This window comes from Cygnus atratus, chromosome Z, assembly GCF_013377495.2.
Source record: "Cygnus atratus isolate AKBS03 ecotype Queensland, Australia chromosome Z, CAtr_DNAZoo_HiC_assembly, whole genome shotgun sequence".
Lineage (NCBI taxonomy): Eukaryota > Metazoa > Chordata > Aves > Anseriformes > Anatidae > Cygnus > Cygnus atratus.
This window is the reverse complement of record NC_066396.1, coordinates 11,660,498-11,685,614: the sequence shown is the minus strand read 5'-3', so window position 1 is coordinate 11,685,614 and position 25,117 is coordinate 11,660,498. Positions and strand designations below refer to the sequence as shown.

Below are 25,117 nucleotides of genomic sequence, written 5' to 3'. Positions count from 1 at the left end.
GCGCTTGTCCTCGTGGGGGACTTCAACTTCCCGGATATATCCTGGAAACACAACACGGCACAGAGAAAGCAGTCTAGGAGGTTTCTGGAGAGCCTGGGAGATAGCTTCCTGATGCAGCTGGTCAGTGAACCTACCAGGGGTGGTGCCCCGCTAGACCTTCTCTTCACAAACAGAGAGGGACTGGTGGGAGATGTGGTGGTCGGAAACTGTCTTGGACAGAGTGACCACAAAATGGTAGAGTTCTCTATTCTTGGCGAGGCCAGGAAGGGGACCAGTAAAACTGCTGTACTGGACTTCTGGAGGGCTGACTTTGAGCTGCTCAGGACGCTGGTTGGCCGAGTCCCTTGGGAGGCGGTTCTGAAGGGCAGAGGAGTCCAGGAAGGCTGGGTGCTCCTCAAGAAGGAAATCTTAACGGCACAGGAGCGGTCTGTCCCCACGTGCCCAAAGACGAGCCAGCGTGGAAGAAGACCGGCCTGGCTCAACAGAGAGTTGCGGCTTGTGCTTAACAGAAAAAAGAGGGTTTATAATCTTTGGAAAAAAGGGCGGGCCACTGAGGAGGACTACAAGGATGTAGCGAGGCTGTGCAGGGAGAAAATTAGAAAGGCCAAAGCTCATCTGGAGCTCAACCTGGCTACTGCCGTTAAAGACAACAAAAAATCCTTTTACAAATATATCAACGCGAAACGGAGGACTAAGGAGAATCTCCATCCTTTACTGGATGCGAGGGGAAACCTAGTTACTAAGGATGAGGAAAAGGCTGAGGTGCTTAATACCGTCTTTGCCTCAGTCTTTAGCGGCAATACCGGTTGTTCTCTGGATACCCAGTGCCCTGAGCTGGTGGAAGGGGATGGGGAGCAGGATGTGGCCTTCGCTATTCATGAGGAAATAATGGTTGGCGACCTGCTAAGGAGCTTGGATGTGCGCAAGTCGATGGGGCCGGATGGGATGCACCCGAGGGTACTGAAAGAACTGGAGGAGCTGGCCAAGCCGCTTTCCATCATTTATCGGCAGTCCTGGCTATCGGGGGAGGTCCCAGTTGACTGGCGGCTAGCCAATGTGACGCCCATCTATAAGAAGGGCCGGAGGGCAGACCCGGGGAACTATAGGCCTGTCAGTTTGACCTCAGTGCCAGGAAAGCTCATGGAGCAGATTATCTTGAGGGTCATCACGGGGCACTTACAGGGCAAGCAGGCGATCAGGCCCAGTCAGCATGGGTTTATGAAAGGCAGGTCCTGTTGACAAACCTGATCTCCTTCTATGACAAAGTGACGCGCTTGGTGGATGAGGGAAGGGCTGTGGATGTGGTTTACCTTGACCTCAGTAAGGCTTTTGACACCGTTCCCCACAACATTCTCCTCAAGAAACTGGCTGCTCGGGGCTTGGACTGGCGTACGCTTCGCTGGGTTAGAAACTGGCTGGATAGCCGGGCCCAGAGAGTTGTGGTGAATGGAGTCAAATCTGGTTGGAGGCTGGTCACAAGTGGTGTCCCCCAGGGCTCGGTACTGGGGCCGGTCCTCTTTAATATCTTTATCGATGATCTGGATGAGGGCGTCCAGTGCACCCTCAGTAAGTTTGCAGATGACACCAAGCTAAGTGCGTGTGTCGATCTGCTCGAGGGCAGGAAGGCTCTGCAGGAGGATCTGGATAGGCTGGACCGATGGGCTGAGGCCAACTGTATGAAGTTCAGCAAAGCCAAGTGCCGGGTCCTGCACCTGGGGCACAACAACCCCAAGCAGCACTACAGGCTGGGAGATGAGTGGTTGGAAAGCTGCCTGGCTGAGAAGGACCTGGGAGTATTGGTTGATAGTCGGCTGAATATGAGCCAGCAGTGTGCTCAGGTGGCCAAGAAGGCCAACAGCATCCTGGCCTGTATAAGAAGCAGCGTGGCCAGCAGGTCTAGGGAAGTGATTGTGCCCCTGTACTCGGCTCTGGTGAGGCCGCACCTTGAGTACTGTGTTCAGTTTTGGGCCCCTCGCTACAGGAAGGACATGGACATCCTCGAGCGAGTCCAGAGAAGGGCGACCAAGCTGGTGAGGGGTCTGGAGAACAAGTCTTACGAGGAGCGGCTGAGGGAGCTGGGCTTGTTCAGCCTGGAGAAGAGGAGGCTCAGGGGCGACCTTATCGCTCTCTACAGTTACCTTAAAGGAAGCTGTAGTGAGGTGGGGGTTGGTCTGTTCTCCCACGTGTCTGGTGACAGGACGAGAGGGAATGGGCGAAAGTTGCGACAGGGGAGTTTTAGGTTGGATGTTAGGAAGTACTTCTTTACCGAAAGGGTTATTAAGCATTGGAACGGGCTGCCCAGGGAGGTGGTGGAGTCACCATCCCTGGAGGTCTTTAAAAGACGTTTAGATGTAGAGCTTAGCGATATGGTTTAGTGGAGTACTTAGTGTCAGGTCGGAGGTTGGACTCGATGATCTTGAGGTCTCTTCCAACCTAGAAATCTGTGTCTGTGTCTGTGTCTGACTTGATTAAGGTTATGATAATATCTTTTTCTCTTCTTTTGTGCCACATACGTCTGAGGTGCACTTTGTTTTTCTTTTTAACTGGTTGTTAGCTTTCCTTTGTTATTTGTAGAAACCTGAAAGAGCAAGAAACACTCCAAAGAAAGGCAGAAGGAGAGAATTAATTTATTCTTTTTATTACAGCAATGTCCAGAGGCCTCATACAGGGCTGTGGCTGTGGGTTACCATTCTACCGCATGCCCCAAAGGGCTTATAGTGTAATTTAAGAGGAAATGCAATATATATTCATAAGTAAAGAGAAGGAAGGTGTAGGTACCCCAAAGGAGACCAGATGGTTGCACAAATGAGCTGTGTGTGTAGCTTGATTGCTCTGAGCCTTTTTTTTTTTTGATGATTGTGAGTAGATATCAGTGCCTATCAGTGCCTTCCAAGTGAGTGACAGCTCATTAACAATTGAAGAATAAATTAATTGGGAAACAGAGAATGAAAGTCGAAAGGGGAGAGGGAAACTGAAGAAGCCAGAAACCAAAGAAGCCAGAAATGCAGTAAGATGGAAGAGAAAGCAAGAAGATTGTGACAGATCCAGATGAATGCTAAAAACAGCAATAAAACCTGCCATGGAACTTTGATGTGTTTATCAGAATGGGTTTATTTTGCTCTAAGTTCATTGGCCTAAAAAGGAGGGGAGGAAAAAAAGACGGTAATTTTGGGTTTAAGCCCAAAACATTTTTTTTGCCTTTTTGTCTAGAAAAGCATATTTCTATAGGGAAATTCATATTTCTGTAAAAGCAAAATACATAATAAAATATGTGTCCCTGGTGGGGTGTGTGTGTGTAAGGCTTTGGCATGACTTCAAAACTCAGGAGCAATTTACAGTGTCTAAGGAGCATTTTTAGTCTGGAGTTCACAGCTGAGCTGAGTTGCCTATATAGCAGCTTGGGACTGTGTTCTTGCCTAGGGTACTCTAAGCTGCACTGGAAAACACTGCTCTGAGATGAAATATTTAATTTTCATTTGGTAAAGCGTTACACAGTATGCCATGGAAGACCATCTGTAATCAGGAGAGAGACACAGAAGGGGTTTGTTTTTACTTTTGAATGAAAAAAGTACAGAAAAGGCCGCTGTAGTACAGACCACCCAGCTAGGCCCAGAGATATAGAACTTCTGGGCACTGATCCTGCAGGGGTGCAAGTAGCATAGCTCTGACTGCAAGCAACATAGCTTCTGGTCTTCTGATGTTATTGCCTTGCTGCTTGCCCTTGTGAAGGGAGTTCAGTGCCAATGCCAGTTTGAACACTCCTGTAACACTGGCTGCATAGACACGTGTGGTGGTCTTTTCCACCTAGCTGTTGTAATTACACACCCTCTGGTGATTCCGATTTGTTAACTCTTTCTGTATTATTAAGGTAACAATAAGCAGATAATACAATAGAGTAAAAAAATAACTAAGCTCCGTAGCAGTTACTCAGTCTAGATGTGAAGGAGTATCTTTAATGTGCTGGTTATGGATTATTTTCTGTAATGTTTCGTATCCCCCATTTTTCAGATGGTGGGCAGGAGAATGGCAGAAATGTTCGACAACATGTGGCCCAACAGGACAGAAGAAACGAACTGTACTTTGCATCCAGACAGTGGGATCTGATGAGCAGGCATTGGCTGTCACAGAATGCCAGCACCTACTTAAACCAAAGACCCATCTGTCATGCAACAGGGATGTCTTGTGCCCATCTGACTGGACAGTGAGCAACTGGACTGAGGTAAATTCATGTCACCTGTAGCATTAAATGTTTGTTTTCTGTTTTTTATTTTTTCAAAATGACCTATCATAATCAATAGAGAAGACCAATGATCTGTTTTTTTTTTCCTTATTTTTTAACGAGTCTTCACAAGAGGAAAAAAAAGCTGCACTGTTTGCTGATGACCTCAACAAGTGCTGTGTGTGAGATGTTTCTGAGGTTTTGGCTTGCTTGGTACCACAGAACAGAGCGTGTTTGCATGCACAGAATTCTATGGAATACTCATTACTGCTGTGAAACAGATGGGGGAAGGCTCTGTGTCATGTCTACAGGGATAAAAAGAAACTTTTTTATAATTTTTACATTTATATCTCTTTTACATTCATATCTCTGTCATTTTTTGCAGCAGCATGCAAGCCTTTTATTTCTAGTATTAGTCTGAAGCTCATATTAACACTAGAATATCTGTGCACCGTTCAAGTGTTAATTAAATATTGTGCAGTTATTTCATTGACAGCTGATGAACTGCAGAATGTGAGGTGGTCAAGTTAATGACTGCAAAAAAGTAAATTTGTCTAAATATACTAGAACAGATTCTGCAATATATGCTAGTATTAATTGGGAGCATTTGTTTTTTGTGCTCTGTCCTACTTTTTAATCTGTGGAAGGACCTCGCGCTTCTTAGCTTTCTTTAGATTATGTTGCTGGTATCTGCAGGTGCTTCCCAACTTCACGTTCCATTGGAGCCCCAATGTATTGAGCAGTCTAATTCTACATGAAACCTAAAAATGCACCAAGATACATCTTTTGGGAGGAAGAAATAGGTTTTGAGTCATGTGAAATTTTTAAATTGTTTTGTTCTGATATAGTGAGATTTGCTTTTGTTTAACCTCACAAACAGGCAGTTTTGTTGTATATACAGAGATAAGAAAGTGTAACTGATAATCATGAAAACAAATGCACAACAAATATTTCCATTTCAGATGTCAATAAAATTGAAGTTGGACAAGTTTTTCAAAACTTCCAAAACTTTCATTTTTAAAAACTCCACCGCCTTCTTTCTCCTATTTCTTTTTTTTTTTTTTTTATCAAACTCACTAATGAGCTTGATAGCAGATTCAGGATAATGAGCTAGTAGAATTTTATGATGGTTTTATTCACCTGCAACAAAATGGGGGGTTGAGTATGGGCTCGACTATTTCTCCTGAACAAATGACAACATTTTCAGGACGTTTGTAATTGGAGAAAGTTTTTTTTTTGCTGGTAAATTTGAGAGAGAGATTTTATACAGGCAAAACTTCCTTTTACTCTGAACTTACCTTGCTGTTAGAAGATCATTCTGTATCTTAAAAACTGAACATACTTAATTAGGTGGATAATGAGGATGAAGTGTTACAGCCATTCTGAAATCTCTTTTTAGTGCTTGGCTGTAATCTAATGCAGAGGTTTTCAAAGCTAGTTCTGGGAGAAAGACAGACATTGTCCCAAAAAGCTAATCAGGTTAGATGTTCTTTTTAATTTACCAGAATGCTGATCTTAATCATACAGGTGGCAAAGTAAGTTTGTTGTATTTCTCTGGAAGCAGCAACATGGTGCCAGCAGTTACTGTTGTCCTCAGTAGGCAAAATCCATTACTGCCAGTCTCAACAACTTCAGAGGTCAAATTGAAGCTAATGTAAACTTGCATAGCTCTGAGTACATTAAATATGCTATATTGCTGGAAGTGCAAGGAGGACAGGCAGAATGTCTAATGAAAGTGCCTACTCTGCTTTCCTCCCTGCGCCTGTTGCTGCAGAGCTGATGTTACTGTACAGGTGTTGACAATGCAGGAAGTACCAATAACACAAGGTCACAGGCATTTCTACTGCTCCGTGACCTAGACTAGCTCTAAGAAGGGTTAGATAACCCAGGGATTTTAAAGTGCTGGCAGTAGGAGTGTTTGTAATTGTGCTGAGCACCTGGTTTAGCTGGTCAGGCTCCCTTGCATCCGAAGGAGACTTTCTTCGGCAGGTTATATGTAACATCACCATTAATAACCAACCAGTCAATCAGCCTTAGTACTTCAAACTGGAGAAGTACTTTGAAATTTCAGAAAGTCATCAGGGGAGTGACAGCTGCTAAACTTATGGCTGTACCTGTGGGGCTGAGGATAAGGAACATCATTGAAAAAACGTCTCCTTAACTTCCAGCACACTTTGTACATGATAGTGCTCCCATTTAAACAGAAGACACATAGGTTATTTACTTGTAATAGTCCAAGTCCAATAGGAGAGATGTGAACAGCCCTGGCAGCAAGTGGTGGTTGCATTAAGACTGAATGAAAGATCCATTTCATAAAGTCAGCAAGGATCTAGGAGTTGCAGAAGTCATCACAGCAGGTTGGTGGCATCAGGAGCAGCCAATAGTGAGCCAGACAGATGCTTTTGATGGCAGCTTTTTCAGTCTGTTTTTTTATATTTTTGGTGGTAAAGGTGTTGGCTAAACAACTTTTGTGATTGTTTCGCAGTAGAAATCAAATTCTAGCATATTTTTCTAGAATTCCATATTTTTTCTTTATCAAGTAGTCTTTTATCACTGATGTTTACTCAAGGTGACATTTACTCTTCTAAAAATTTGGCAAAAGCTCCATGATAACAGAAAATCGCTAAAATGAAGGGCTTGTTCCTCAGGAAAAAAAGAAAATTTGTTATTGATTATTTGCAATGATTCTTCTTTATTGAAGAGAGCTGCCAGTTGACACTTAACTGACTTGTACAACAGAATGAAGAGAGCTATTGTATTAATTCTGTTTCTTCTGCAGTGCACAGTTACTTGTGGTGGAGGGATTAGGACTCGGAACGTTACTTGTGCCAAAAATAACCATGAGCCATGTGATAGTTCCAAGAGACCAAACTCTAAGGCCCTGTGTGGTCTTCAGCAATGTCCTTCTGCTGGAAGATTTCTGATACCGCCACTGGCACCCAGAAGAGGAAAGATCATAATCAGAAAAACAACTACTCCCAAACGGAGTCGTCCTAACAGAATACCCATACCTCTACCAAGCCCAAGGTTCCATACAACAACAAGAACACCCAATCCTGAAAGTGTAACTCCCTATTTGCCTACATCCTCTGGTTTGGATAATGTCTCTGAAAAAGAAGGAACAACCAGCAAAACATTACAAAATAATTTTGTTGGATCAACTGATGTTTACAATTATCCTGTTGTTTCTACTGAAAATAGTTCACATCAAAATACTACTTCGTGGCCTTTTCATAATAGCTCAAGTTCCGAAATTATAAACCATGCTGAAAATGTTTCTAAAAGTGAGCCAGTTTCTGCTGTAACGGGCGAGGTGCAAAAAAGTGAGTACACTCCTGTCTCCTCTTTTACCAGTAGTCCAGAAATAAGTTCCAGCTATGATTACTTAACCGAAGAATCTGATGATGTTGATGGGTCAGTAGGAGGCAGTGGGAAACAGATTTATCGCCTTTACAGCACAGAACACGATCCTGAAATCACAACCAGGAGCACAACGATAGGTACTAGCTCTTACATCCTTCAGAATGAGAGTGTGACTTCTCACCTCCCCCCAGCATCTCTTCCCCAAGAGCCTTCTGCGCTCCTTCCTGTTAGCAGAACAACACAAGGGCTGGCATTTCCAACACCAGCAAACTCTATCAGTCTGCAAGTTGACGTGCCTGTCATAGAAGTAACTACTCAAGAAGCATCTGTTACAGTAATGCCCACAGTGTTTGGTAATGTACAGAGAGACCAAACTGACAACAGAACAGAAATAAAACTTCCTGACAACATAACCTCCAGTACACAATCGTCAGCTCTTGAGCATGCTACCAGGAACCAAAGTGCATCTGAGGGGGTTTTGACGAATGTCACAGAAAGTAACCACCTAATAACATCCAACAGTTTGCCTGGTGATGCCTACTGGATAGTAGGGAACTGGAGTGAGGTAAGTTATTTTTAACTTTCAAGTAGTGGAGAGCATGTCAGCTCTCTGAACCACTGTTGAGGAAATAAATCTTGCTTTGTCACAATTATCTGACATGAATAGCATAAATTCAAATGAAATATTAGTATAAAAAATGGGTAACAGAACTTGGAGCATCTAATATTAGGTTGCTTAAATAGAATGTGTCTGTTTATGGATTCTGCAAAACTATGCATAGCTCTTCCAGGGACATGACATTCAGGGTTGACTGTAACCAGAGATACCTCAAGAGCTTTGTTTTAAAGCATAGCAAAAAGATAAGCTATTAGATGAATCCTGGAGACACCAAATGAGTGTGTTTGTATTTCCAAATAAGTACATAATTCAAGTTAGCTGTAGATATGCTACTGTGTTCTAACCTTTGCTTATATATCATTTCTCTCTAATTACGTGTGTTTCCTAAGTTAGTACATGACCAGGGTCATGTAGGTAAGCTAGCTTTATTACTATATAAAGCACATTGATATAATGGTTGCTGAAACATATTTTTAGTTGGCTATTAACGGATTTTTTGGTGCATTTCTATCTCGTACCACCATCAGTGTCTGTATCCACCATTAAGCAAATGCCTCCCAACTCAGAGCAACATTCTGCCTGGTAAAACCAGTTTGAATCTACAAAGTCAAGATAAGAATGTTAGTCCAAAGTTAAACTGGTATATCTGGGCCATTAATTTGTCCAGCACATGTCCACAGAGAGACATTGTAATATGGAGTTCTGCACCATTCTTAGAAGTTTAGGTGATCATATGTTGGAACTGGGTTGAAGCAGTAGTAAACATGAAGCATTTTGTCTGTAGTAAACATGAAGCATTTTGTCTGGTTGGCGTAAAAATTAAAATTGTCAGGCCAGTGGCTTTGGCTATTACAGTATCTTTGGATACAATAGCTGATAATTGCAGCATTAAGCTATGTCTTATTATTTAAAGGTAGAAATGAGCAGTTTTTGTCTGCATTAATGGCTGTGCCAGAACGAAGTTGGATCGAAACAGGTGTTAATATCCCGTACTACTACTAATGAAAGCTCTGGTTTCCTATTTGAGTAAATGAAACAAGTACAGCTCACAGGGAGTTTGAAAACTTTTGAGTTGTTAAGCATTTGGAAGATATTTTACAGCACCACCTTCAAACTTGTCTCAGTTTCCTAGCTTTTCAGAAAGAAGTTTTCGACTTTGTGAGCATAACTTTTACCTTGCAAGTATATCATGTGCTAAATCGAGCAGGTAGAGAACTGTGCTTCCCAGACTTGGATATCTCTGATCATTGCTGAATGGTTATAAAGCTTGAGTAACTTCTGTTTTCTGTGCAGGAGCAATATAAATTGTAGAGTTTGCTATGGCCTTTCAAAAGTGCTTACAATCTTTTGTATTGTGCTATTGACTTTTCTTTACCAATACATATAACCATGCTTTTTGACAGTCAGGTTTCTGTGCTGCTATCTTGCTGTGTTCTGAGATAGTACTTATTCAGGGGGTCAGGGATGGTGAAGGGGCAAACATACCCATTTTTGTTGATGTTCTTCAAATCATAATACCTGAAGTGAGAGACTTTGGTATCTGAACAAGTTACTTAATTTTTTTGATGGCCTTTCTTTGATAGCCAAGCTAAACAGTACAGCCGAGAGTCCATACCTGGAAGCCTTGTTGCACTGAGCATAGAAAAACTAGAATGGTTTGGTTTGGAAGGGATCTTAAAGACCACCTAATTCCAATCCCCTGCCATGGGCAGGGAACCTTCCACTACACCAGGTTGCTCAAAGCCCCATGCAACCTGGCCTTGAACCCTTCTAGGGATGGGGCATCCACAGCTTTTCTGGGCAACCTGTTCCAGAAGGATGTGGATCTGTTAGAGTGGGTCCAAATGAGGGCCATGAGGATGATCAGAGGGCTGCAGCACCTGTCCTATGAAGACAGGCTGAAGGAGCTGGGGATGTTCAGCCTGGAGAAGAGAAGGCTTCAGGGAGACGTCATTGCAGCTTTTCAGTACTTAAAGAGGGCTTATAAAAACTACGGAGAGCAACTTCTTGCTTTAGCATATAATGATAGGACAAGGTGGAATGCTTTTAAACTAAAAGAGGGATGATTTAGATGAGATATCAGGAGGAATTTTTTTACTCAGAGGATGGTGAGGCACTGGCACAGGCTGCCCAGAGAAGTTGTGGCTGCCCTATCCCTGGAGGTGCTCAAGACCAGGTTGGATGAGGCCCTGGTCAACTTGATCTAGTGGGTGGCGTCCCTGCCCAGTGGCAGGGCAATTGGAACTGGATGGTCTTTAAGGTCCCTTCCAACCCAAGCCATTCTACAATTCTATGATCACACCCTTAGGACCACTCATCACTGGTCATCAAGCCATCGACAGTGGTGTTCATTAGGGCCCCAGCTGACGCATGGCAAATGAAATGGAATAATTGCTATAGTTGTGTGTGTGTGTGTATATATGTATATACATACAGACACACACGTATACACACATACACGTCTATATATATATATTACTGTTGGGATGAAATTTATCTTGTTTTGTAACCATTTAATTTCAATTCATTTGATCTGTGGACCACTGTAAAACTGGATCCCTTAATACAATATTATTATTTTCAACAGATGTTCTCAGTTTTTTTTGGTGTATGTATATATACCTTTTTTGGTGTATGTATATATAGCTCGATATATATAAAAAAGGTTTTTCCTAAATGTAGTTTTTTTTACATCTTTTTAAATTTCAGTTTACTGTTTCCTTGAGATTTTTCTGCTTCTCAAGACGTTTTTGAATTTAGATTGTGTCTTCCAGTGTTCCTGCCAACTCTCCCAACTTGGTGTCATCTTCAAAATTTTTAAGTGCATGCTCTTCTTCATGACTCAAGTATTTAATGAAAATACTGAAGAAAGCTTAGCTCTGGACAGAGACCTGCAGGGCCACATTTGAAATATCTTTTTATTTTGATGTCAAATCACTGAGGACCACTTTATTATAGTTTTTTTTATTAGATGTCTATTGTAATGATTTCACTTGGATCATATTTCTATCATTTGCTAAAAGAACAGTCATGTCAAAATGCATCATGTTGACTGGCTCTCTTTTTTTCATTAAACCAGGTACCCCATTTGTTCTTGAAAGGTCCATGTTGTCTGCTTTATTGCTTTGTCATCATTGTTACCATATACCATTTTGGTCTTGATTGTTTAATATTTTGCTTTTGTATCTTCTTATGAAGTTAGGCTGTGTGTTCTTAGTCCACAGATCTGTCGTCTTGTTTTCCCAAAGGTAACTTGAAAGGTTCTTCTCTAATCCCCTGGGACCTTCTCAATCTTCCATAATTTTCAAAAAATTATTCTCAACAGTTCAAAGGTTATTTACAAACACTTGAATGGCTATTGTGATATGGTCAATAAACTCAGCTTTGCAGAACTGATAAAAACAATTTGAGGATACTTAACACATCTCAAATTACTATTTTTAATATTTTAGTGATCTTTTGCTATTTGATTCAGGCTGCTGCTTCTAGTTAAAATTAACTTTATGTGAAGCCTGGCCCACTTAATTTCTGCTGCCTGGCTGTGGTTCTGAGCAACTGACTATAGGTGGTCCAGCTTGAGCTGGTGGATTGGACAAGATGACCTGCAGGCATCCTGTCCTATCCTGTGATTCTGTGAATGTCAGCTATTACATTTCTCACGAGATGAAGGACTTATATTTCCCCATACAGACAGCTTGATTCTAACACTGACAGAACCTTTTCTTATTGTTCCTTACTTATAATTCATTTTTAGTCTGCAGTTTTCTGACTTTGTGTATTTTTGTCCTGCTTACCTGTTCTTAGCAAAAATTGTTTTTCTGTTTTTCGATGACTTATCTTGAAGGCCTTGATATTTCAATACCACCATATTCTATGTAGATGAATCTCCTGCTATCCTGTCTTTCTACTGTTACTGTAATGCACTTGATAAATTTCATAACTGCCAGTATTCTGATGCTTCTTTGCTCCTTAGCATATGTCTGTACTTGTAAATTTTCCGTAAACCACACAGTAGAAGTTGCTTTCTTCATTATTTGGTGGCCTAATCCAGGATTATTTATGCGATTTCTAATGCCGGCTACAGTATGCTTGGCATATATTGGATTTGACTCTATGCATATAGTTCACTGTCCCTCACATTTTAAGGCAGAAAAATGTAAATGGGGGGTCTCCAGTCACTTTTTACCTCTTTACAGGGGCTTTTTGCTGAAAAGCATGCACTCGCTCTTGGGAGCTAGACTGGCACAATCCATGTCCTCTTACCTCTGATATTAAAGCTGTCCCACAGTTTTGGAAACATCCACTCTCTGGATTCATCTTTCTAAAAATCGTTTTACTGTGGAGTTTTCCCAGGAGTCTCTCACAATTTATTTCAGGTTTTCAGCATCATGTACTCAATTTGCTAAATATTTCATTAGAAGTGTTAGGGATAGAGAGGGAACAATGACAAAGGTTGGATGCAATGACATTTTGCCTTAGATCCCCAAAGATCAGAGAGGGAAACATTGGAACAGCTGGTACAGATTTAGAATGTCTCAATAAGCAGAAGTTTGCCAGAGTATAAATCAGAATGTTTGCATGCTGTAAAGCAGAATTGGTATTTTCCTAACAAAGCAACAGAAAGCCCTGCTTTGTAATTTAAAGTAAGACAGGTAAATTTAAGTCTTCTTTTGAACATCTGTACAGACTTCTCAAATAACCTAGGCTATCTAAAATGGCTCTAGATGTTTTTGTTCAGGCTCCTGAATTGTTTCCAGAATGATTTACTAACCTCGAGTTTTCCCCTTGGGCTTTCCTCTCCCCTTGTCCAGTGCTCTACCACCTGTGGAATGGGAGCTTTCTGGAGACACGTGGAGTGCAGCAGCAAAAATGCATCTCACTGTCAACACACAAAACAGCCCGATCCTGCTAGAAAATGTTATCTCCGCCCATGTGCTAGCTGGAAAACAGGAAATTGGAGCAAGGTAACTTCATTTGGAGAGCTGCGTTTGAACAGTAAGCTTGCTAACTTCAAAGACTAGGGATTTCTAAATACTTCATTTTTAAAATAAGCATATACTTAATGAATGCATACATGATTCCCAGTTGACCATCCAGTGCTAATTTCCTGACTAAGTTATTTATGGAAATGCACCTGCTGTGAATTTTATTCTTCCTGTGGGGGGGTCATGCTCATTAAATCTTGCACCTAGAGCTAACGCAGGGCTCATGGTCCATGTTTTGTGGAGATCCTAGGGCAAAGCTCTACATATTTGCAAGTGTTTCTTTTTGATCTCTGCCTCTATAGGCATATCCTGATTTTAATAAGGAGGTAAAAATTTGGGAGAGGGACTTGGCATGCTCCTGTTCACCTTGGGCAGTGTTTACTCATTTCTCACGTGGAATGGTCTATTCCTTGTTCATTTAACTTATAATTTTTATAATTTAGAAAAAGAGAGAGAGAAGGAAAGAGAAAAAAATGTAATGGGGAGAATGTCTATTTTGGCTAGGGTCTTTTTTAGTCCTAGTTACATACAAAGGTCTGGGCAACACACAGAAAAGTATCCAAGTGGATACTTAAGTGGTTAAGTGGAACCCAATGAATTGTGTTTGAGTTCTTTTTTGATATTGTAAGGTGTGTGATGAACACCTCGAAGGACTTTCATGACTTCTTGAAGCTGATTATGTTTTGTCTTCATGCTGTTTAAAACTGGGGCATCAAATAGTGAGCTATTTTTCAAGACTCAGAAGAGGAAAAACTGCAAAATTCTGTTTGAAATAATGTTGCTTTAGGAAGGGATAGAAAGACAGGTCTCTCAAACTTTCTCAGTCACTTATCATTTTTGTAGGCAGTTTTGTTGCCATTGGAGTAGAGGGCAGATTTATGCAGAGAAGAGTCTGCAGAAAAGATCAGTTACAAAACCCGGGTTATATTATTGAGCTTTTTGACATTGAACTGATTTGTACTTGAAATACGTGCTTGTGTAGAAAGTCCAGGCAAGGCCATAACCAGACTTAAACCTTCAAAATTGATTTTAAATGATGCACAGACATTCTGTGGTCCTACTTCAAGCAAGACATATTTCACCTTCACTCTTCCTTTGTAAGAGTTATTGCTCTTGCAAAAAGTAGATGATGGTTGTGTAACAAAAAGTAGCTAGAAATCAGATGTAATGATAAAATATTATGGGAAACAAATGTTTTAAAGCCTCAGTCCAGGAGGACACTTTGAGATAAAAGGCCTTTCCTAGTGGATTTCTGTTCTGTAAGCCATCCTTATTTTACAGCAATTGAACTATACAAACCTAACTACAATTTCATATATTAAAATGGGTATTTTTTGTTTGCTTTTGCAAGCAGCAACTCTTTCTCTCATTACTTGTTTCAAAGATTTTAAGGCAATTTACCACAGCAAGACGGCTGTATCCCACTGCCAGTGTAGTAAATCTTTGTGTTCTCTTCCTCTCCTCTAATCCTTCCCCTCTCCTAACGGAAAGGTGTTTCAGACTTGGTCTTATAGTCTGAGTTTATTACCAAATACAATTTGCATGTGTTTTCAGGCTGCTGTGTACTGAGTTTCTTGCACAGTCAGTTTTGTCCATTGTTTTTATTCAGAGGGGCAGAGACTTCTGTGAACAAGAACATGGATGCCCCTTTCACCCATCCTCCGACTCCCAGGGGAAGTAGGATGTTCAGTTCCTTGTTCAAATCAAGAATCATTATTGATGTAAACAAGAATGTTGCAAGATAACAACTAATGCCACACTCGTAGAAGTTAAAGCTAATCTGTGGTTATTCAGTGACATTGGCAGAATTGGCTTTAATTCTGGATGAAGACAGAATAATTAAATGCGTATTTGTCCTTATCCTTAGGGTAGCAAATTCATTTCTTGTGAGCAGCAGGAGAGGCTGTGGTATTTGGGGATGGAAGCTGGTACTGATGCATGAGGCACTTTGAGCAAGCTCTGGGGATAAAGGGGAGACTGGAAGGGCTCAGCTGTTGGCATCATTTGAAGAAGTGCCCCTTTCTGTTTTGTTTACAGTGCTCTGCTAACTGCAGCGGTGGTTTCAAGACCCGAGATGTTCAGTGCATCGACATTCGTGAAAAGCGACTTCTCAGGCCTTTTCACTGCCAATTACTTGGATATAAACCACAAATCAGCACCAGTTGTAATATGGAGCCTTGCCTGCAGTGGCATGTGGAGGCCTGGAATGAGGTACTGGTCTTTAAAAGAGACTTTGGGAATGAGCTATTAGCTGTCATTTAACAGTGGCAGTATGTCCCATGCTTCTAAGTAAACTTCCACACAAAGGAAAACACACAGATACTGCACTTAGAGACGCTGCAGTCTTTGTGTGTGCTTATAGCAAAAATCATCATAGATGTTAGAAAGACTTCCCAGAATCATCCCTAGGATTGCGTGTGTTACACAGCTGTAAATTACCTTACCCTGAAACAGAGAGGCAGATGGCCTGGAAGATGAAGTAGATTTGTTAAAGCTATGCTGCTGGATCAGTAAATGCGATTCATTCAAACTTTTCCCTTTTGCTGCCATTGTAATCTTGCTTTCTCATTATGATCTATTTGTCTTTATGCTTTTTGGGGCTGGAATTTTATGGGCCAGAGGCTGAGATCAGACATAATGTAAATCTGATTTTGGGGTGATTTGGGACTTAGTGATTTAAATTTGTACCAACAAACTTTCATAGGCAACCAGGCACATATTTATGTCAGCTAAAGCACGTAGGCTGATTATCTTTGAATGTTTGCTCCCAATAAAAGCAGCTCTGGAGGAAGTGCTGCAATGTTTGTGTCATTATGGACCCGATGCCTTTAGATTTTAAGGGAGATGATCACATTGCTTCCTTGTCGCTGACAAGTCCCACCTGCCATAAGAAGTAGGAGACATCATCCTGTGTGCAGGATGTGGGTTTACTGTCAGAGCAGTCAGCAGGGGGTAAATAATAAGAGTAACCAAATGATTGTGATGAATTCATATTTTGCCACTTAAAATATTCTATAAAAACAGTTGCCCAACCTGGCAGTTGTCCTCAAGTTGAGCATACTGGGTAGAATTGGGTTGAAAAGGTTCATTTATTAGATGCCAGCTCTGGTCCTCTGTCCATAGGGACGCAATTCCTCTGAGTACAGGAACAATGCATTATTCAAAGTATATCTGGCACCTTATTTCACATTAGACTGCAGAATCTTTTGTGTATTTCAGGCAGGCTCTACTGCAGACCTTATGAATAGTAGTAAAAAATCAGATGGAAAGTCATAATAGAAAAGGGACAACAGAATGCTTAAAAAATAACCCTGATACTGTCTTTGTATTATGCTTTTTATTGCCATTCTGCAGTTAATTTATTGTTAGCACTGGGTGAATTTTAATGTCCCCAACCACCTCATAAAAATGAGGTGTTTCATCCCATGAACTTTTACTGTCTTCTGTAAATATTGCAGATTAATCCTGCAGGCACATGACTTGCAATCTCATTTTTGTTAGAGAAATTACTGTTTCTGGTGGTGTTGCATGAGCAGTTCTGCGTTGCCTGTTCTGTGTTGCTACTTCTGTGCTGTCTTATTACTTGCATTAATATATGTCAGGAACAGCTTTCTCCCAAGTATTTTGGACCAGTAATGGCTTCTTCCCTGTCTATTTCCAAGCATATGATTAAATAAATTTCTCCCTGCAGAGCTTTTCTTCCCATCTGGATTATAAGACTTGGTATGTAGGCTAGCCTGTACATCTTTCTAGATCAAAGAAAAAAAAATAATTATATAGGTCCATGACATGCTTCCTGTTACCTGTGTATCCACATTTCTAAATGAAGAACGCTTTGCTTGTCTTTATGGTCTGTTACTGGGTTCTCATTCATTCCCACCTCTCTCCTCATGGGTTTGTGCATCTCTTGTGTTAGTGCTCAAGAACATGTGGTGGTGGCCAGCAAAAGCGACATATCTACTGCCCAAAAGAAGGCAACTGTGACTGGACAAAAAGACCTGATGCCATTGTACCATGTAACAGGCAACCTTGTACGCAATGGATTAACCAGACATGGGGCCCGGTAGGTTTCCACTCTTTGTTGCTGTATTTGTTTTCATGACTTGGCCGTATTTGATAGTATTTAAATTGTTGCTATTATTTAAAGATTAAACAATGTGTTAAAGCAAAAAAGGGAGGAGGGATCAGGCACACAATTAATTATCTACTTGTCTGTGAACTTCAGTGCCCCTGGCAGGTGTAAATTCTTATGCACAGCTAGAGCTACGATGGGAGGTCTCTTGAAAATATTACCAAATGTTTCAGAGCCAGCCCCAGTTCCTTCAAGTGATCGACATTGTAGGGATGATTCTTTTTCCTTTTCTAACAAAGAATGAGTTACCATTGATATTCTTCCCTTATTCCTTTGAAATTTTCCACTGAAAGAGACTAATAAATTCAATCATGTTCTGTTAGATACAAAGTCAGGTAAAATTTCAGAGACGACAAGACAGACTATCTTTAGAGAGGAAGGGAAAATCCTGAATTGCTAATAAAAGTCCCAGACACAAACCTAGCTGAGTCCCTCCTAGCACAGCTAGCCTGTTTGATCTGTCTGTGCTTTCAGACCCTTTCCAGTCATTGTGATGTTTCAAAGCTTGTGAATTGGAGCAGGGGAGAGGGCAAGCAAGGAGGCAGAGGGGGGTGCCAGGAGGATATCCTGAAAGCAACTTAGTTGAATACTGGAATTGCCCACACAAACAGAAGTTCTGAATTTTGACAAATAGCCTTCCACTGTGGATTCTGGGAATCTAGCTGATGAACATGGTGTATATATGTTTGGAGGACCTTCCAGTAACTGCAGTACATGCTATTTATAAAGAATCTGGTATATCTAATAAATCTTTCCCTCCAGTTTACTTTGTAAACCTATTCATACATTACAAACACTCCTCATAATAGAAGAGAACATTGAAAGAACACCAGAAGCCAGGAGCCATAAATAAGTAAATATTGGAGAGTCATTTAATACAGAAAATGTAATGAGGGTTGTTTTTTGAGAGAAAGCCTTCAGATGGGATATTAGAGTAATGGTTTCAACTCTGACACTTAAACATGGAATTGAAAGCAACTGAATACCAGAATGTATAGCAGCTACTTTACTGATATATTAATCCCATTTATTATACTTTATTAAAAAAAAAAAAAGTTTTAAACATTAAAGTTGGAAAAGAATATCTAAGATCTCTTTATGTACTTCACACTAATAATATTGTCTCTTATGGATAGAGGTACAATATAGAGAGGATGATCTGCAGCAAAATTAAAGAGCTGCCAGTCATGTCTTCATCTCTTGCACTTCATTAGCTAGCATTCTATATCGGTTGAATTGTTTTTTCTTGCTGGCCACTCTTTATCTGAAGAGAATAAGAATTTAAAATTCAGTGGAATTCTCATAAGCTCTGGGATGAAGAATTAAGTGAATTTTCAGAATAGTAAAGGAACATGGTTTGAAAATGTTCTATTACGGCCATCTGTCTGTAGTCAGAACAAGCAGCTGGTGGTTGTTTTGCTGTCATAAAGAAAGGGTAGCCACAGTGCAAATGTCACCAAAGAAAAAACTTCTCACTGAGCTTTTCTGAAATCTTAAGCTCAGACATTTCTAGACCTAACATTTTAATTGACAGAGATTATTCATGTTTAATACAACTGGTGAAAAAAACACAGGAAACAAAAATTGTCAGTTTGCAATACTAATTTGGATTACTAGTCTCTATGTAGCTTTTGCATTTCTGTAGGAAACAGTCCTCTCACCCTGCTTACACAATCCAAGATGCTGTATTTGTTCTATTTCCCTGTCCACTGTATCCTGACAAATCTTGCCACAATGCACAAAGGAAATGTCTGTATGGAGTATGAAGCACACAAAGTATTTTATTGTCATTGGTTCTGTATCATACAGTGTTTTTAGCTTTCTATCACATTACAGCTCAAATATTGGCATATTGCACAATTTCTACTTAAAAGACTTGTATATGTTTTTAAATGACTCTTTCAGTGCACTGTTTCCTGTGGAGGGGGCATTCAGCAAAGAACTGTGAAGTGCATGAATACAGAAACTAACAAAACTGAAGACGACAGTATGTGTGCAGATAAGCCCAAGCCAACAGAGCATCAGAAATGCAATCTGCAAGAGTGCAGAAAAAGCACAGGTATGATAATACACCCGTGGCAGATGGTTTCCAAAGAGCTCTTTGTTTGTGCTGAGGTCCTGCAAAGCTGGGAACTGACTCAATCTATCAGCTTGTTATGAGTGCTACAGGCTCGGTATTTATGGGTTAGCCTAACCAGCTACTGCTCAGCCACACTATTGGCAGAATCATGTTGTTATGTTCTCCGGCCCTTCTGGCCTTGTGTTGCTATGATGGGGAATACCGTTCTCTGAGCATGCATCCCTAATTTGAGATGCTGCCACAACTAAATGAATGGGTCTTCCTATATTGACTGGCTTTAGGTAACTCATAGGCTGCTTTAAGGGGTGTGGTAGGAAATACTGCAAGTCCAAACAGATGACTTTTCTTAAGACAGACACCCTTATAGGCACTGCAGATTCTGGGCTGGGAGTACAAGTAAGCAAAGTGAAAAAGATACTGTAAGAAAAATCTGACTGGCAGTGAACCCAGATACTCCATTGGCACTATGAATTCAGTGATCCCCAGAGTGAAACTATCTCCAAAATGAAGAGGTGGAGAGAATGAAACTCCCACAGATGATAATTGGCCAGAAAAAAAGGCAGTGAGTGCGGGGCAGAGAGGGTGGAAAATTACAGACAGGTACCTTTATCCCTGTTTGTGACAAATATAAAGTGGAGGAAAACCTGAAGCTCTGTAGTCTGTGTACAGCAGTATCCAACAGGTACCCTAAGGTTAGCACAGTGGCAGCTCAGATCCCTTCTGGAAGAGCCTCCAAAGACCTTTTGGAGGAGGATTCTTCCCTCCTAGCAAGTCAGCAGTAAGGGTGCTGTCTGGTGATTGACGAGGTTAACTCCTGAGGGCAGTGCAGATCTGGTTATGTGCTTGAGAGTGATAAAAGTTCCTTTACTCCTCCTGCTGTTCACGGATCTTTACCACATGCTTTGCCCTAAGGTTGAACTGGTTTGCTTATCTCCTATCCCCTCCGTGTTTGGAAAGACAGACTCAGGTAAATAGTACCTACACAGATCAGTTACTTCTGTAAAGAAGCCAATATAACATAGGAAGTGCCCTAGTGGGCAGACCAGTGGTCCATGCAGCCCAATACTTTGTCTCCAGCAATGGCATTAGGAGGTACCACTTAGGGAAAGTACAGAAGCTTAGTCCTTCTCTGTGGTTCATTTCACTGGTATTCCTCCAGCGCTCCCAACTGATATATTAGGGCTATTAAAGGCATCCTAGCCTGGTTCTTTTAATTTCCATTTATGGACCTTTTTCCATGAATATGTTGCATCCCTTTTTGAATCTACAATGCTGTCTGCTTCTGCCACCTTTTCTGGCAGCAAGCTCCAGCATTTCATAGCCTGCTTTGAAAGAAGTCCTCATGTCTGTTGTAAACCACTTTCTACTGGTTTCATTGTGTTTCCCTAGATCCAGTGTTGAGGGATATGTTGAACAAATCCTGCATTCAACTAATCCACCGCCTTTCTGCTTTTGCAAAGTTTTGCCTTCTCTCAGCCATGTCTCCTCACAGCTCAGGACCCCCATTTTAGTAATGCTTAACCAAATCTGACATGTCTCAGTTTATTTAAGCTACTACAGCCCTATCAGCACCTTACTACTGATATTAGCAATCCCTGTTTATGCTCTTCCTGCCTGCCCTGCATTTCTCTGTAGCACACTGCAGCTTGTTGGGCTTGTTTTAAATGCACTGTTACAAGAATGTCAAAGTGCCAGACACACAAATCATTGTTACTGAACCTCTGTGGCAGTTCTTAAAAGCAGAACAGTAAAGTGAGAAACATCAACCAAGCTCTGTCTGCTGCAAAAGTAAACCCTCACTGAACAATAATAAAAAAGTGCTGGATTTTCCAAGGCAGAAGGTCATGTGAAGTTTAATAGGAACTTTTCACATATAAGTTCTAAAATTTCAGGAGGCTTGAGCTGACAAGTAATACAAAGGAAGAGAAAGTTGTCCTAAGTATGAGCCTTAACATACGTGCAGTTTAAGATTCTTGAAATGCTGATGATTTGTCAGCAAATATAGCTAATTCTTCTCATCTTCTCCACCATAGGCCTACCCTGCAGCAAAGATCAACTGTCGGTCCACTTCTGCCAGAGGTTGAAAGGCATTGGCAAGTGCTTGGTGCCGTCCATACAGACTCAGTGCTGCTCCACGTGTAGTCATCCCCGAGTTCGTAACAAAGCAAGATATTGGGATCAGCGAGGCCTCAAGCAACAAAATTATACTAAACCTAGAAGAAAATCACCTCAAAATCAAGAGAACAACAACCAAGCTGCTCAGCACTAGCTGCTTTTTATCTAGTTGATTTGGATGGGGCTTCTGTTTACAGATTTTGTTTCTTCATGTTTTTTCTGAACCGTCTAACGTATGTGGAAATCTGTGATCATACCTGGGAAAACACATTCCTTACGGTTATCAGTCCTAATGTACTGCTTCATTTTTTTATCTGTAGAAGTCCAGAATTTGTAACATTATTTGCAATGTGCAAGCAGTTAGTACTTAGGCATGCATAGAGGCTATAGACAAGCTTGGAAGAAGGTTGTTTTTTGTTTTTTAATGATTGTTTTGCTTGCTCTTCCTTCCATCTCTTTTCCAAAACTCTTTTAAACAGCAGCACCACTTACTCAAGAGTGCTGAGTGAAAGTGGATGATGGGGCAGCCATTCCCATGTGCTCACTCACTTTTCTGTTCTTTTTTTTTAAGAATCAAAGTGAGGTGTCAGTGTTTCTCTAGATTGTTTGCTCACTTCAGTTGTTATAAATACAAAAGCAGAGTTTCATAATAACTGATTATGGTGTGTAGGCTGATCTGAAATGTGTTTTTTAAAAGAAAACTTCTTCATTTAGTACTTGACTGAACATCTAAAGGATACCTCAGAAATAGCCTGTCCTGGCCAGTTTTCTCCTGCTTCAAATGTCTTGCTCCAATGTAAAAAAAAAAAAAAAAAAAAGAAAAAAAAAAAAAAGAAACCCACCAAATCTGGAATGTTAAGTTCCCAGATATGCTTTAAACAACATTTATTGGTACCATGAAAGCAAAGCTGTTTGCATCTACCACCTGAATAGGCAGATATATAATTCACACAGATAATCAGTGACAGTTCTATCATTTAACCCAGTATTTCCCGTAGAGCATAAACCCACATCCACATTACTCTAATCACCTCACTCACAGCAAACTTCATCCCCCCACCATGCAAATCCTTGATCATAGTGAAGGTGATGACATCTGGGATTAGGAACCTGAGACCCAGAGTATCTGCATAGCTCTGGACCTCTGGCATTAGGAGAGCACCAGCCAAATAGTGTTTTGAATAGTGTGTTATTGAAAATAGCAGAACAACGCTTAGGGAGACCAGACTGGACCCTTTGCAGGAAAGCTGGGCATTTTCAAAAGAGGTGGACAGAGTCTGACATTTAGATTCCTTTGAAATTCAGTAGGAGTTGGACACCTTGACTCTTCGTGCTCTTTTGAAAATCATGGATTTACTCCCTAGCCACCTAACAATTTGAGATTGTAATACAGGGAAATGTCATATTTTATGCAATGTAGAGTGAGATACATAGCCATGAATCAAAGTGTCACTATGGTTACAGAGTTATGATTAGCAATAGTTGTACTTCTAGACAGTCTTTTATGAAAGTTAATAGAAATATTTGGGCCTGACTATATCATATTAACCTAATGAAGACCACAAGTCTAATTGTCCTTTTTCATAAGTTTGTGACCTTTGGCTAAGGGCTCACTTCTTCACTTGAAGTCTCTGGGAGTTCAGGATATGCAGCATGGTAAGGTTAGATTTACTAACCCCTGTGATGGCAATGTAACCCCAGTTATAGGTGCTGATAAAACTTAAAATCCACTGATAAAAAAATGGTGCTAGTATAAATTGCTGCAGGCGTTGACTTACAGTGGTGCGTGTGCATGCATGGGTGTACACAGCCTACATGCACATTCTCTTAAAATAATACATATCTATGGTGTTGCTGGCCAATGCCAGACATACTGCTTTTTCAGTATCACAGTGTGCTTATGTCCTTTTGAGGTCCTGAGTGGCTCCTGGCCCTCTGAGCAATGGAAGTCAGATTGGTTCTTATTCCATCGGACACAGAAGGACTGAATCATGCGAAGGAGTGGAGGTGTCCCACCTGCTATTCAGAAAGCATTTAAGCAGGGTTTGGCCCCAGGCTGCATTGTGTAAAGCAGAGCCTGTACAGCCAAGTACAGGCAGTTGTCTGATGGCCAAGCAGCCTAGACTGGTGGGAATGCAAAGTGGAGGTCAGCAAACAGCCATCAGGCTTGTGAGCTAATGAGAAGAGAGCTGACTGAGTGGAGGTAGTGCAGGTGGGACGAAAAGTGCCTGGGAGGTTGTGCCTTCCACTGCTCTTTTCAGCACTGGTGGAGTAAAACCATTTCTGGCTTCATTGTTTTCTACAGGAGGCTGTTATTTCATTTGAAATGGATAAAAGTGAGTAAGTGATATCAAGGACTTTAATTAAAATAATCTTTCTACCCAGGGAAGCACAGTCAGCACTGTTGCTCAGCTTAAAACTTTAGGGAAAAGACTGTGACAACACGAACCGTTTTAATAGGGCAGTACCACTGCTGTATTTTACATAGTTTTTTACATTGCACTCATCAGCCTACTATCTCCTCTATGCTAATAGTATTTGCAAACATCTCTGCCATCCATTAGCAAGGTTCCTTTCTTATGACATATCTCTTTTTAAGTAAAGGTGGATTTATGATCCTAACCCAGATGGTCGCTATTCTCAAAACTGAATAGAGTATTAAGTGCTGAGGCATGATATCATTGTATTATCACATTAGCCTAAGACACTTCAGCTTCAACAGGTTGTTCAGGAAAAATGTGTATTTGTCACATTCACTGCTTGTTCTAATATTTCAAGTTTTAAAAAGCAAACTATGATGACATATTTGTTTCAAGCTTCAATAAATGGCATTGCTTATATCTGATGTCTCTGGTATTTTGTTTCCAGTGCAAGAAGATTCATAAAATGGAATTACAATGAAAAAAAAAGAAAAGAAAAAACAACAAAACACTAAGACAATATCTTCCTGTGCTTTCTATCTAATTATTCCAGCAGAATCCTCATCATTAATATATTTTGATGCTTGATATTCCAACATAAAAGAGATCGTTAAAGAGGAGAGGGAAAATGTGGCAGAATAAATCATGGTACTAAGTTAATTCGTATGAAATATATGACGTCTTACCTCTTGACATCCAGCAGATGTACCTTAGCTCCCTGGCAGCAGATGTATGTATGTATGCCTACCGTGGGAAGTGTTTGTTTTCTTGAGGGGTTGTTTGCAATGTGCTCATCCCACCCTTGCGCCCAAATCCTTTCAATACTCAAGCTTTGAAAGTACTGCTGATTCTGTGCTGCCCAGAAATGTGACCATGCTAACTCAGTTCCTTGACCTGTAACCCTGAAGCACAAGGGTCACTGTTAGGCATATCTGCTTGGGTAGAGAGCACCATGAGTGTGCTCAGTTACCCAGCTCCACCCCATGCATCCACAGGTTCAGCCTCATAACACCCTATGGAAATTGTAGGAATTTGCTGCTTCTTGCTTCTCTAAGTAGGTGTGCATCCCCAGCCCCCCAGGGACAGCAGTCCTGTGCAGGTGATTTAAGAGGGAGGAATGAATTGGATTGAGAAATGAGTTGAAGTTCCTCCACTTCATGAGGCCTCATTGAGTGATGCCAGCA

The 25,117-nt window shown here is 40.9% G+C and overlaps 1 protein-coding gene across 3 annotated transcripts in view; it reads left to right on the top strand.

Moving 5' to 3' along the window:
* The window catches only part of ADAMTS12 (ADAM metallopeptidase with thrombospondin type 1 motif 12), a 171,190-nt gene extending 146,839 nt beyond the window's left edge, over window positions 1-24,351 (top strand). For all 3 annotated transcript variants that reach the window (XM_035563717.1, XM_035563719.2, XM_050716132.1), the window contains 7 exons: window positions 4,009-4,219; window positions 6,999-8,147; window positions 13,013-13,165; window positions 15,224-15,397; window positions 17,103-17,249; window positions 19,224-19,377; window positions 21,432-24,351. In XM_035563717.1, coding sequence (XP_035419610.1) covers window positions 4,009-4,219; window positions 6,999-8,147; window positions 13,013-13,165; window positions 15,224-15,397; window positions 17,103-17,249; window positions 19,224-19,377; window positions 21,432-21,667 — 2,224 coding nt within the window. In that variant the 3' untranslated portion in view covers window positions 21,668-24,351. The remainder of the gene's footprint in view (window positions 1-4,008; window positions 4,220-6,998; window positions 8,148-13,012; window positions 13,166-15,223; window positions 15,398-17,102; window positions 17,250-19,223; window positions 19,378-21,431) is intronic.
* Window positions 24,352-25,117: the final 766 nt, after the last annotated feature.